Source organism: Parambassis ranga, chromosome 4 (assembly GCF_900634625.1).
Source record: "Parambassis ranga chromosome 4, fParRan2.1, whole genome shotgun sequence".
NCBI classification, from domain to species: domain Eukaryota; kingdom Metazoa; phylum Chordata; class Actinopteri; family Ambassidae; genus Parambassis; species Parambassis ranga.
In genome coordinates this window covers 24,206,426-24,219,763 of record NC_041025.1, presented here as the reverse complement: position 1 = coordinate 24,219,763, position 13,338 = coordinate 24,206,426, and the positions used below count along the sequence as shown (strand labels likewise).

The window sequence follows — 13,338 nt, the reverse complement described above, 5'->3', positions numbered from 1 at the left end:
CGACCAGAGGACAAACATACCAGCAGGATGCCATGATGGACTGTGAGCAGCAGTCACATGACCAACATTCAGACAAGCGTTCAGATATTATGAAGTCAGATTATCAGCTAAAACAAGCCATTCTGTGCTGTAAATATATTTTAAGTTTTAAATGAAGCAGTTTGTTTTTTAGTTAGAGATCTCTAACCTGATCAAATATACATTCATTTTATTATATTTAGAAAAATTGTATGAGGAATGATGCATTAACCTGACATTAAATCAGCAGATATTTGAATGGACTGGGGTGGATTCATTGCATGAATAGGTCGACGTTATATCCACTCTGATGAATCCAGTTACATGGATTTTTAACCTGATATTTAACTGCAGTAATCCTGACCAGACACCTGCTGGTTCACCTGACCTGCAGGCAGGTGGAGGTGTTGAGCTGACGCACGCAGCGACCGGCTGATTGATGCGTGCCGCCATCATCAGCGTGACCGTCGGAGCGTCGCAGCAGCGCCGGTCGCTAACACGTCTGCTTCCCGCTCCTGCGGTCTCCCGCAGCCAGGCGCTGCGGTGACGCAACCTGCTCCCAGTTAAAAGGCGCTCAGTGCTACTGTGTGTGAAACCAGCTCCAGTCGCACCATCACAAACCAGACCTGCATAATCAGCTGCAGCCTGTGTCAATTACCGCTGACAGCCTCCTTCCATTAGTGACAGCGGGCCGCGTCAGTCTGATCTGAGTCAGAGAGGACTTCACAGCACGTTTGCTGAGTAAACAAACCCTGCTGACACACATTTTTCTGTCATGATGTGACTGGTTTTCTTAATTACGTCCTTAAATGGAAAGCTGTAAGCTGACACACTTCACTGAGTGCTGAAACCAGCATTTTCCTGCTGGTGTAGATCTAAAAACCCCCCGAAGGGTTCTTTAATCTGAATCAAAGATACGCTGAGGGGGAAACACGGAGATAAAACCAGCTCTTAACAGGGTCTGGCTTTGATAAAGACCCACAAACGGAGTCCGATTGGAACCAGGTGGGGCTGGATTACAGAAAGTCGACGCGGTGAAGTTCCTGTATGAGCGCAGAGGGACACACAGCAGAAAAAAATCATTTTTAAAAAGTGAGATGTGATGACGGGGGTTTGAGCTGAGAGTCGCGGTGATTTGTCAAAGTGACCTGTGGACGTTTCTGTGCAGGACTAAGACATACTGCTCCTTTCTTTATGACCGGAGATTTACTCTAACAAAGAGGGCTAATCAGGTGACTGACTCTTCTGTTCGGAGAAGCTACGATTTAAAGAACTCATTTCAGAACCAAGCAATAGAATAAATATTTTGTCGATCCAAGAGGCCCTTCATCAAAGAAAACACCATTTTAGTATTTTGTTTAACAAATCCACACATAGTATCGATGGAGAGTAGGGCTGAACGATCTATCGTTTTAGACCGAAAATCGCGATCTCAGATGACGCGATTTTGAGATCGTCAAAGCCACGTTTTTTTGCACTGCTCCTAACTGAATCAGGTTTTGTTTTGTCAAATGCTACGGCTGAAAACGAAAAGAAAACGGAGGAACTGGTCCCTAAAACGAACTCCACCTTTATGTTCGGTGCTGTTTCTGCCGGGAGCAGCGGCGCGTCTTCTAAGTCTGTGTCTGTGTCTGTGTGCACGCGCCACGTGAGTCGCAGTGGAAGGGCCGCGTGTAAATGCTACGAGCACGTACGCGCCCACCTCTCTGAACATTACCAGCTCCTTATATTCAGGTTCGCTGCTGTTGTGCTGTCAGCAGCTCTTCTACACCTGTGTGTGTGTGTGTGTGTCTCGCGTGTGTGTGTGTGTCGCGTGTGTGTCTCGCATGTGTGTGTGTCGCATGGGTGTGTGTCGCGTGTGTGTCTGTGTCGCATGTGTGTGTGTGTCGCGTGTGTCGTGTGTGTGTGTACATCAGATGCAGACAGAGGCAGCAGCTGATGACGTCACCAAATCAATAACGCAGGCATTTGATGAAGAGGCTCCATGAGGACTAAACGGTGGACAGAGCTGACAGCAGCAGCTCCGTTTGTCCTTAGACATGATTCCCATTAAAGTTTGATCATTTGTTCTAAATCACATTGAACTTTAAGAGTTACTTAAGTCTCAATACTGTATTTACTGTTTAACCTTAGGAGGCACACTTCAGTCTGTTTAATGACTGTTGAATAAAACTTTACAGAACTACATTAGTCTTTTTTTAACCTATTTGAAATAAAACTTTATTTTGTTCTGTAATTGTTATTTTCATGTTTATTAAAACTAATACTGAGTGCACGTGATCAGAGTTTACTTTTAGATCTACTGATAGTTTTTGAGAAGTGACAGAGTAGCTACCTGAAGTCATTTACACAGAAACATGTTTGACATGATTTGAAAAAAATCGTGGATGAAATCGAAATCGCAATATTTGCCAGAAAAAATCGCAATTCAATTTATTCTTAAAATCGTTCAGCCCTAATGGAGAGGCCATCTTTCATTTAGACTGAACTCTTCATCCCACACGAGGAGGACAAGACGAGGACAAGACGAGGACAAGACGAGGACAGCCTGAGTGTCTTTACGGTTCATTTCTGCCTCACCATGTCGTTCTTGTTCTCCAGGAAGATGGACAGTTTCTTGAGGAAGGAGACGACCACCAGCAGCAGCTCCTCGTCCTCCCGGTCCACGATCTTCACCAGCATGTGGACGATGTTTTTGTTCCTCATCTTCAGCTCGGTGCGAGTGTCCTCGGCCAGGTTCAGCAGCAGACACAGGGCCACTGCAGGGTCACAGACAGCAGAGACATTCAGACAGAGACATCTCCAGAGCTCTGAGACCACGCTTCATAAGGCCGTAGTTTGTTTCTGACAGGTTATCTGGCTCCTCTGCTGGTTTGTTCAATGAAATGAGTCTGACTGAGCACAGAGGGGCTGAAGAGGTTAAACAAACATGTGACATCCGCAGCTCAAAGACTTCTATAAAACATAAGAAGTGCAGCAGGCTAGTTAGTGCAGGCTGTGAGATGATTGGATACGAGCCGTGTGTGACATCCAAAACACAGGAAAACAAAAAGAAACTGCAAACACAGAAAGGGTCTAGTGCTGAAGGAAATGAGGCTCATTCTAACGTCATTATTCTTTTTTGCATCAGCTGCAGTGGACAGCTCTCACACAGGCCGCTCCATTCAAACTCCTGCTGTTCTTCAGCCCAGCTCCTCCTGTCTGTCCGTCGGTGCCATGTGACTTAATGAATGAACGTCTGTGATCAGGGAGGCGTTTGCTGCTTCTCTCCCTGCCCTGGGTCTGACCGGGACAGACGTGGACGACCCTGCCGTCTGTTCTTTGCCTGTAGTGGTCCTCAAATACATAAACTACATAAACTACTAAACTATAAACTAAATATATTCACTAAGTCCTTCAGTGATCGGTCATGCAGCAGCTTACATCGTCCACTGATGTGCAATAATGCCTGTTCGAATAAATGCTGAGGCTTCAGAAAAGTGAAACATCATCTCTCAGACCAATGTCTTCTTATTTTCAAATCGTGAGTACGAGCGGACCATATTAAAGTCGATGCAGCTCTGCTTCTGAACGGTGGCCCTGCTGCACTTCAAACATGCAGCGGAGCTTTCTCAGCGTGTCATTTAGATTTGGTTTTACAGACATTTGTGTGAACTGTGCAGGTAAAAACAGAGCAGAGCTGAGCTGATGATCGGAGCAGTGGCGCTAACACGTGCTGCAGCCACGCCCAGTAACAGTGCAGGTAAGATGAGCTGCAAGCTCACTGTACCTCTGAGCAGTTGCTCCTGCTTGGTCAGGAGGCTCTGGTACTTCCTGAAAGACTTCTCGTGTTCCTTCCTCAGCGTTTGGTTCTCTGAGAATTCTTCATGTGACATCAGTTAAGGAACTTCAACACAAAATATAACACTGACACAGAGAAACATCATCACTCAGCTGCTGTTTATTTGAGTAAAAGTATTTTTCCTGATGTGCCTGATTTAAAAGGATATAAGCCCTCTTCTTCTTCTGCAGCTCCTCCTGCCAGAGGTCATGCCTCTTTAGCTCGTGCTCGATGATGTTCATGCACAGGGCCCCGATCTTGAATTGCGTGACCAGGCCGTGGAACTGGGAGAAGCTGAGGGGGAACATTAGGAGAGGGAGAGGGAGGGAAAAAGATTTTCAAAACTGAAATCATGTTTGGGATTCCAGCTGGGAGCTGTCATTAAAACGACCCGATCCGTCACCCCTGAAGCAGTTTACAGAGAAAACTGTCAAAGTCAAAACACACTCAGTCAAAGAGTGTGTCCTGGTCCGACTTATAATCAGCCCGACCTGAACCGTTTCACAATCCAAACAGCATAAAGCAGCGATGGAGAGGAGCCAAGAATGACGATCAGTTTTCAGACGTCGCCGTGCTCTCGCAGCCTAAATCAGCTCTGACAGACGTTTATGTATTATTCTAGTGAGGGCTAATTTTTCTGTTTCCGAGCTGAAGAGTGAAACTTCAGTACGAAGCGAGCTGCCAAAGGTGGAGGACTACTGTAAGAGAGTCGGAGCTGACTGCACAGGCCAGCGCTGTTCAAACGGACACAAGGAGATGATTCCAGGGAAAACAGAGTGGAGGAGTGCTGGGAGTAATAAACGTTCTGATTCTGATCCGAGCGAAGCTACATAAGTGATCCTTAGACCCATGTGGACTGATATTGATTGTACTGAAGCCCATATTGTTGATCTATGCATATGAATGTGTGAAGTCATAAAACAGTGTTTCTAACTACAACACCCAGCATGCACTGGGCTGGTTGCCGATCATTCATGATGAGCGTCTGAAGAACATCTCTGAGTCAAACTCTCATGGCTCTGTGAATGATGCTCGTTTACCTGGAGAAGCAGAAGAAGACGTAGACGATGGTCGTTGCCAGGTCCACACTCTGCTTCCAGTCCTCCCTCAGGACTCGGGCCAGGGCTCCGAGGGCCGCCTCTAAACACAGACACACAAACACAAACCATGAACACACAGGAGACGAGAGAAAAAGCAAAATGTGCACAAGTCGCTCAGAGTCGGAGCGAGTGCAGCTGCAGGGTCATTTAGAGGAGGGAATGTAATCAGGCTGGAAGCTGCTGGGTGCTTCTCCGTGTAAAAACTTGTGTCCCAGGGTTCATCTCCTCTTTCCTCCCGGACCCCAGGCCGCTCGGTTCACATGAACATTTGGCTCTTATCACAATGGGAACGGCTGATGCGGCGCGACAGATGGAGTGAGCGAACGATGCTTTATGACAGAAACAAATGAAGCCGTGCCATCTGAGGGAGGCTGCAGACGGTGACGGCTCCACGCTGCTGTGGAAGGAACGGTCAGACTGTCACGGAGCTGGAGCTCAGCCTGTTTTCTTTTCAGCTCAACGGGATGCAGAGTGGAGGAGCCGATAGGCGCCCGAGCACTGAGTGCATTTCTGACCTGATGAATGTCACCAGAGCCTGGCTGCCTCCAGAGGGAGCACGTTCATATCACACTCAACATAAATAATGTTCCACATCTATGTTATGTCTTAATCATTAGGAAACTATTAAGATACCGTTCTGTAAGAGCTCCTCCAGGTTGTCCGGGTTACGAGCCAGCTGGAAGATGAGCGTCGCACCTCTGATCTTCTCCTGAATGTCTTCGTACAGCAGCTCCACATACTCATCGATGCTGCTGATGCTCGCCTCCTCATCCAGCTGGGGATAAAACGTCAACAAGTCAGCACACACACACACACACAGTTGCTAGCCTCTGACCTACCTCCACTCCTGGGTACGGAGCAAAGTCTCGAGGTGAGATCCGTTTCTTGTCCTGGTTGTCTGTCAAAGGAAACCTCAGGTCAGATCTACGTTGACAGACTGTCTTCATTAATGTGATTATCTGTACAAACTCGACTCACCTGCACCATTTGTGTGCTTGCGGTTTTGCAGGTAGAAGAGCAGCTGCTCCACCTCGCGGACCTTAGACGGGTGAATCAGACGACATTCCTCCACCACCTTCCGAGCCAGAGAGGACGTGTCCGTGTTGGTGTTCAAGCTTTTCAGTCGGATACTAACAGGGACGATAAACACAGAGAGGTGAAGTCGAAGGATAACCCTGCTGTCCTGAGAGGCTTTTCTTTCATTGTTCTTCTCACATCTTCTGACACTCTTTGCGCTCTCCGACCATGGCCTCCCCCATCTCTCCCAGAATAGTCGCCTCCACCTCATACTGAATGACGAGGGCTCTCTCACTCGGGTGGACGTCCAGAGTGCATCCCTTCACTCTCCTGTGGGTCCCACACAAACACAGGCGTGAAAGCAGATTTAATTCTACAGCTTCTCCTTGTTGCCGCTCCGCGAGCCACATTATTCAGAGCACGTTCTGTCTGATGGTTCTTTCCATCGTCTCTGACCTAAACTTCATCATCAGTAAATCTATTTAAGGATCTGAATTCTGTGATTTAAATACACATCTGGCAGTTTCAAATAGCTCATGCAAATCAGTTTAAACACTAGAATAAATGACCGATATAATATATATATATATCTCAACATATAACGTGCGGTGGTGGCTTATTTTTGTCCTGGCAGCAGCTCCATGATGCCTGCACATAGAAAACGTGTGGACCCTGGATGTTTACAAGGTTAAATCACACATTTTCGCACCGTTTGAGGCTCTCTGGTCGTTTTAATGCGTCACTATGATCTAACAAACATATAATATGATCCTGTAATCGATCCTCATGTGTGACACAGATGCAGCCGCAGCTCGGTAGCGACTGTAGCTGCTTCTAGCGACATAAAATGCGGATTACGGTTGATTCGGTGACAGCTTTGGTTCCGGGCGGCCCGTTAGTTGTTGATTTAATTGGACATGTTATCACTGAACATCTGAGCATCCTGCTGTTCTCACAGCACTTCAAACACAGACGTGCTAACAGCGCTTTAAGCTAGCTGGCGTTACCTCTTCAGATACCGCGGCTCTCCTGCTTGAACATTCTCCATTTTAGTGATTGAAGAAAAAACGCATCAGGGATTTTTTTCCTCCTTCTTCCTCCTAATCGACAGCAGCTGATGCAGATTGAGACAGGGCGGATGTTATTGATCTGTTCGGTCTGTTGCCAGGGAGGCGGCCGGGCACGACAAGCGCGGCAGGCTGGCGGTGCTGCCCCCTGGAGTCTGGGAGGACGAGGCGCCGCTTAACCTGCAGGTAAAGATGCAGATTATTTCAACTGTTTTAATGTGTTCATCATCATTGCCGTTTAAATGGACCCCTATGTAAAAATATTAGATTATCCTCTGGGAACCATAAATATCAGAATAAAATTGTTGTTTCCATAAATGGTTGGTGAGGTCACTAAAATCCGTCCTCTGGGATCCATGACTGTAAAAAACCTGGTTCCAGTCTGTTTGTAGTGGTGCTGTTACTGTAGAAATGCTTATAAATAGGTAGAGACACTGTTCACTGAGAGAACATCATGTGATATAATATCATAGCTCATCCGTGTTAAAATACAACAAACCTGAATGGAATCCATCTGCAGATATGATGGATGGATCGGCTGCAGGGCGAAGTCACAGAGGTCACAAGGGTCAGGCTGGTCTCAGGTAACGCTGAACATGACCTGCATTGGATAAAATGGATCTGTCTGGTTTTACACTCTGTGTTTAGGAGTTCCAGCTGCACATTTAGATTTGCATGTATTGTTTCATTTACTTTACTTTAACGAGTTCATTTAGTTTTATTTTTAGAGCAGACAAAATAACAGATCAAAGCACATTTATGAGAGATCATAGCTGACTGTAACTTAATATGAGAGAATACTGTAACACGGTCAATCTGCTGGAGGTATTCGCTGGCCTCAGCAGCGGGCAGTCCTCCTCTGTGACAGCTGATGTCACGCGTCTAAATTTAGCCTGTGGCTCAGGATATTTCAGAATATTCTTGGTGTTAGGCGGTAAAAATACTCCCAGATTTCTGGTGCAATGAGAACACGTGTTGATCATTTTGAAAGCAGAAAAACTGCAGAGGTGACAGCTGCAGCTGTTTCTGGCTCATAACAGGTGACCTCGCTGGAGGAAAACTTAACCAATCAGTGCTTCTACTGGGACGAGAGAAGGAGGACTGAGTTAGACAGTGCAACGCTGCAGCTCAGTTTCTATAGAACAGATGATGTTTAGCTCTGTTTGCAGTCTTTATGCTAAGCTAGGCTAACCACAGCCAGACTCTTAGCTAACCAGAACACTCAAGTCAAAGACAGTCCTCTATAGGGGCTCTGCTGCTGCTGGCTGATGTGTCCAATCAGAAAGGAGGATGCTGGGAAGTGGCTTCTGGTGATGTCACTGATAGTTATAGAACAGGATTATTGATCTGAAAAGATGTAAAGAATCTAAAAGGAAGCTATGTAGAGCGCCCCCTGTGGAACTGGAGGGTCAGCTCTCTGCTGCAGAAATTCTCTGAGCTTCATTTTTTCAGATAAACTGGGACCTATGGTTTGGCCTGTGGTGTCTTTAAACGTGTGCCAGCAGGAACCCAGCGCCTGTAAACAAACTGGAGCAGACAAAGCTAAGTTTAGGACCAAGGACTCCAGGTCAGACGTATGGACTCTGGTGGAATCTGCAGCCTGAAGTTCAGGCGGCTTGAGACAGAAGGACACTCCTGCCACGCCTCCCCCCCTTCTAGAGTCAGTGTGGTGTCAGCAGGCGATCTGTAAATCTGGTGGGACGTCCTGGGCACCACCCCCCCACCACGATGAAAAAGATCTCTGCTGATCACTTGAACGCTGGCAGAGACGCGCTGAACACTCAGCTAGACAGATTTAGCAGCAGCCAGGCGAGCAGCAGAGCCTCGGCGTCTTAGTCAAACACCTCCTGGATAACAGAGCTTCACAACATGGAGATTACAGCAGAAGAACAGAGCGAGAGCGACGCCGCATCACCCAACTTAGCATACCAAGGCGCTCACCAGGCCATGAGGGACCGCTGGAAGGAGACGGACGACACCATGTGCCGCCACAGCATGTCCTTCCACCTGCACCACACGCTCCGCAGCGAGTTCTTTGCCAGCTACCTGTACCTGGTGGAGAAGATTCCTCTGGGTAAGACAAACCAGGCCAGAGATTTACAAGCTTCTCATGACCTCTGACCTCTTTAAGTTTCAGGCAGAGGTGCATCTGCTGGGCAGTGTGTTGCACTGCATTGTGCTCAGTGAAGCTCTGAATGTACCTGCAGAACACAGCTGCATGTGAACCCTCCCTGTTTCTGTGTAGGGACGATCAGAACAGCCTTTGTGCTGTATGTGGCATCATGTAGAGAGGCTTATGATGGTGATGAACACACAACATGTTTAAGTTGTGTACTGTTGTGTAGTAAGGAGAAGACAGAGGCTGCCTAAGATGTAGGGCAGCGGGTCACTTCCATCTTTGGACAATGCTCAGCAGTAACAACGTTTGTGGGATTCATGATAACACAGAATGTTTTAATGCTAAAGATTTACAGCGCAGTCGTTGGAACGGGGTTAACGCAATAAAGACTGCTGCTCTCTACTACACACAAACACATGGAGGTGGTTCCTCCTTAAACAGCGGTCTGCTCCATCACTACAGAGGAACATTCACTCTGACTCGGTGTGGCTTTCTGTGCTGCTGTTGGATGTGTGGATGTTGATCTCCATCTGACAGGTGTCCACATGTTCACCTGTTCAGACACGGAGCAGACTGGCGCCTCACAGGTTAATATGCTGGGTTCATGAGACCACCACCGTCTCCTTTCAGTGTGCTAAGCTAGGCTACGTACGTCACTAACAGATATCACAATATACAGAGATGTGCACGCAGTGATGCACAAAGGGTTAACATAACAACAGATAAAAGTCAATGATGGAATCTTGAACACATCACACACAGTGACTGCACTGCTGACATCATTGATCACAGTGGTGCTAAAGCTAAGCTAACCGCCTCCAGCCTCCTCCCTCCTTTGTTCAGTTCACGACCTCGTAACATCTCTGTGGTCTGAGTGACACCTGATCCGATCAGAAACAGGAGCTCCTGACCCGGTGGCCAATCTGACTCCAAGCTCCTTACTTTACTTTCTCACCACTAACATGATACAGGGCCCATTAATGGCATGGCATGTCCGGGATGAGAGCCCTAACTCATGTCAGTCAGCACTGAACACGCCCTGTGGGCAGATTATTTACAGCCTCACACACACACACACACACAGACAGCTTTATGTCTTCATACAGGAACAGTCATCTTAATCCAATGGAAAACAACACAGGAGGTCAAAGGTCAGCCTCTGAGGAGCTGGTCTGCTCTGAAGGTGCGAGATAGACGGACTCCATGTTGGCACCAGACTGATGCTTCCCTGGCAGGCGCCGTCCCCCCCCCCCCCCCCCCCCCCCTGCTCTATACTTACTCTCTGCGGAAACTGCTCCCGCCTCTTGTTGGCCATCCAGGTGCTTTCAGCCCCGTCCTGATGCTCCGCGCTCAGAGGACAGAGTCCAGCTGGAAATAACTCTGACCCCGTCCCCTTCTTAACGTTTCACTCTGGTGTCATGAATTCTGCCACTAGAGACCCTTGACAAGAGGACAGACATACTCCCCCCAATGACCACTGTCGAAACGTGTCATTTAAGCCTTTGGACATGTTGCAATCATTCTGCAGGATTTAGTTCAGCTGAGCAGTGAAAAGCTGGATCACACACTCTGACACAACAATATCTGCTGTCCTGGACCTGAGTCCACCTCTGCGTTGTCTTACAGCAGTTGGACGGGGCTCCTTCTTATTTACAGTCCTCTGGTAATCAAATTATCGCTCCGCATTTACAATCAGATCCCTGCTGAGCAGTCTGTGTCATGGAAACTCGGCTATTAATTCATCTTCAGAGGATGAGCTGCAGGTTTTGACACGTTCTGTCACAGGTCCAGCCGTGAGCCACCAAAACAGTCCTGACAGCAAACACTGTAAACAAAGCACTGACGAACACGAGGAATATTTGATGTGAGGTGAACTGTCCCTTTAACTGTGTGTGTGTGTGTGTCCTCACAGTGAAGCTGTTTCCTGTCACCTGTGAGTACATCAAAGGAGAGAAACAGTTCTACTACAGAGCCCAGAAGTTCTACGAGGACGTCCCGGCCTCGGAGGAGGGCATGATGGGAGACTTTGTGGAGATTTCTAATGTGGATCTGGAAGGTTCCCGTCAGTTCCTGAAGAGGTTTGTGGTGAGTCTGACAGGGTCTGTGTAGGTGACACCTGAGACGCTCGGCTATGCCTCCTGTCTGCGGCTGCACTGATTTACAGCGCCGAGGCCGAGTGTACAGTACATGTCAGCGTCTATTTGTGGGCAGGAATTCATCATCATCATCATCATCCTCACTGTACAATAAAAAACGCGCCGGGTTTCATGTGGGTCCAGGCCTCCCAGCACTTTCCAATAGTAGCAGCGACATGATGCCGGCCTCATAAACACCCAACAGAGCAGCAGGCTGCACCAGCAGCTGCTAATCACCCGGAGCTTTAGCTGCTTCTAACAGCACTCACATTATAAGCATCCAAAGGGGACGTATCATATACACCCAGATATGCCTCTGCACATGTTGGAGGTTTTTTTAGCTGTTGGGATGGTCAGAATGCTAATTAAGGGAACAGGTTTGGCCCACAAGTCAGTCAGAGGATCAGTTATACAGCCGCTCTAATTATAGACCAAACTACAGAGTCCGGTGTAAACACAACACAGCCAGATGTAACACAGTGTGTCACCTGCATCGACATCAGTCAGCTTAGGAATCAACTTCTGGCTGTGAGCAGCTCCTGCTTGAATCCAGCGTCACCATCAGAAGAAAGTGCGGCAGGACAAGATTTAGACAGAGCGACATCCACACGCAGCAATATGGCAGTAATTCACAGAAACCAGGAAGCGTCCTGTAACGGAGCTCCTCAGGGGCCCCCTCCTTTCATACAATCACATACTGGGGCCCCTGATGTGGAGGGGTTGCAGTGAGGTCAGAATACCAAATGAAAAGGAAGAAAAACCCAGTGAGGTGACTTTCTGTTCCCTGGTGGTGAAGTTCGCTGCCTGGCTGCCCGGAGGAACTGAGGTCGACTTGTTTGTGCTGTCGGTACTTCTGAGCAGAGAGGCCTGACATCTGGCAGCACAGAGAATAAAGTATAGACCTCTGTGTGACTTATAGATATGGTAATAACACACTGCAGGGAAAATGACAAAATGTCCATTCTGCATTCTCTGAAACCAAAACTAAACTCTGATTTTCTGGGTTTCTTCAAACAATGGAGGCACTTTTCCTCCAGATGAGTCTCCTGAATGTTCCCCTGTTCCCTCTTTTCACCGCCAGGGCCCCGGGAAGGCCGGCACGCAGTGTGCTCTGGACTGTGGCTCCGGGATCGGCAGGGTGTCCAAAGGCGTCCTCCTTCCTGTGTTTGAGAAGATGGAGCTGGCGGACATGATGGAGCACTTCCTGCTGCACGCACACGAGGAGTACCTGGGCGACGACGCCGACCGCATCGAGACCTACTACTGCTTCAACCTGCAGGAGTTCACGCCTCCCAAGAACAAGTACGACGTCATCTGGATGCAGTGGGTGGCGTGTGAGTATGACAACTGGACAATCCCCTCATTACACTGACATGTGTGGGCGTCAGGTGAACTCCAGTTAGCATCCGAACGCTCACAGTCCACAGGTGTGTAACTGGACCACAGTCAGATTGAAGCAACTCAAACCCTCAGGTCTGCATGGACACACAAATCCTGTTGTTCATCTCAGTCACTTCAGGCGGTGGTCCTAAATTCATCCGGTTTGTGTTCATGAAACATGATGAACAATCAAGCCAGAATCACCAACATGTGGGGTCAAACTTGTAATGAACCTTTGGGCAGCTAGCTGTTCTGGTCTGGTGACGGATTTGTCAATCAGCAACAGGAGTTTGCATGAAACATTATTAACTAACATTAGGGAGCTAGCCGGCTACCATTAGCTGGCTAGCTAAAAGATAAAGTATGGGAAACGTGTAATTTGCAGTTGGTTGTTTCCTTCTCCAGGCCACCTGACAGACAAGGACCTGACGAACTTCCTGTTTCGCTGTAAGAAGAGTCTGCGTCCAAACGGCGTCATCATCATAAAGGACAATATGGCGCGGCAGGGATGCAAGCTAGACCCCATCGACAGCAGCATCAGCCGCCACCTGGACATCATGAAGGTGATCATCGCCAAGGCGGGCCTGGAGATCCTGGCCATCGAGAAACAGGAGGGCTTCCCCGAGGTCATCATGCCCGTCTGGATGATCGCTATGAAGTAGAAGTGGCGTTTCAGAGAGAA

The 13,338-nt window shown here is 48.1% G+C and overlaps 2 protein-coding genes across 2 annotated transcripts in view; one reads left to right on the top strand and one right to left on the bottom strand.

Moving 5' to 3' along the window:
• LOC114434845 (kinesin-associated protein 3-like) overlaps positions 1–10,750 on the bottom strand; it is a 26,612-nt gene extending 15,862 nt beyond the window's left edge. The window contains exons 1-11 of the mRNA XM_028404276.1: positions 10,421–10,750; positions 7,522–7,623; positions 6,963–7,202; positions 6,154–6,285; positions 5,917–6,068; positions 5,778–5,836; positions 5,572–5,713; positions 4,879–4,978; positions 4,008–4,132; positions 3,788–3,886; positions 2,599–2,777 (exon numbers count right to left, since the gene is read on the bottom strand). Of these exons, the coding sequence (XP_028260077.1) occupies positions 2,599–2,777; positions 3,788–3,886; positions 4,008–4,132; positions 4,879–4,978; positions 5,572–5,713; positions 5,778–5,836; positions 5,917–6,068; positions 6,154–6,285; positions 6,963–7,003 (1,029 nt within the window). The 5' untranslated portion in view covers positions 7,004–7,202; positions 7,522–7,623; positions 10,421–10,750. The remainder of the gene's footprint in view (positions 1–2,598; positions 2,778–3,787; positions 3,887–4,007; positions 4,133–4,878; positions 4,979–5,571; positions 5,714–5,777; positions 5,837–5,916; positions 6,069–6,153; positions 6,286–6,962; positions 7,203–7,521; positions 7,624–10,420) is intronic.
• On the top strand, positions 8,573–13,338 carry ntmt2 (N-terminal Xaa-Pro-Lys N-methyltransferase). The gene is made up of 4 exons (XM_028404277.1): positions 8,573–9,096; positions 11,054–11,226; positions 12,358–12,610; positions 13,062–13,338. Exons 1-4 carry the CDS (start codon positions 8,892–8,894, stop codon positions 13,316–13,318), a joined length of 888 nt encoding a protein of 295 aa, XP_028260078.1. The 5' UTR covers positions 8,573–8,891; the 3' UTR covers positions 13,319–13,338.

Excerpts from the sequence above, each read along its gene's own strand:
- ntmt2 (XM_028404277.1), top strand. The coding sequence starts at position 8,892 with ATGGAGATTACAGCAGAAGAACAGAGCGAGAGCGACGCCGCATCACCC. Across the intron at positions 9,097-11,053 it reads GGTGGAGAAGATTCCTCTGG|TGAAGCTGTTTCCTGTCACC; the intron begins GTAAGACAAACC and ends GTGTCCTCACAG. Across the intron at positions 12,611-13,061 it reads CTGGATGCAGTGGGTGGCGT|GCCACCTGACAGACAAGGAC; the intron begins GTGAGTATGACA and ends TTCCTTCTCCAG.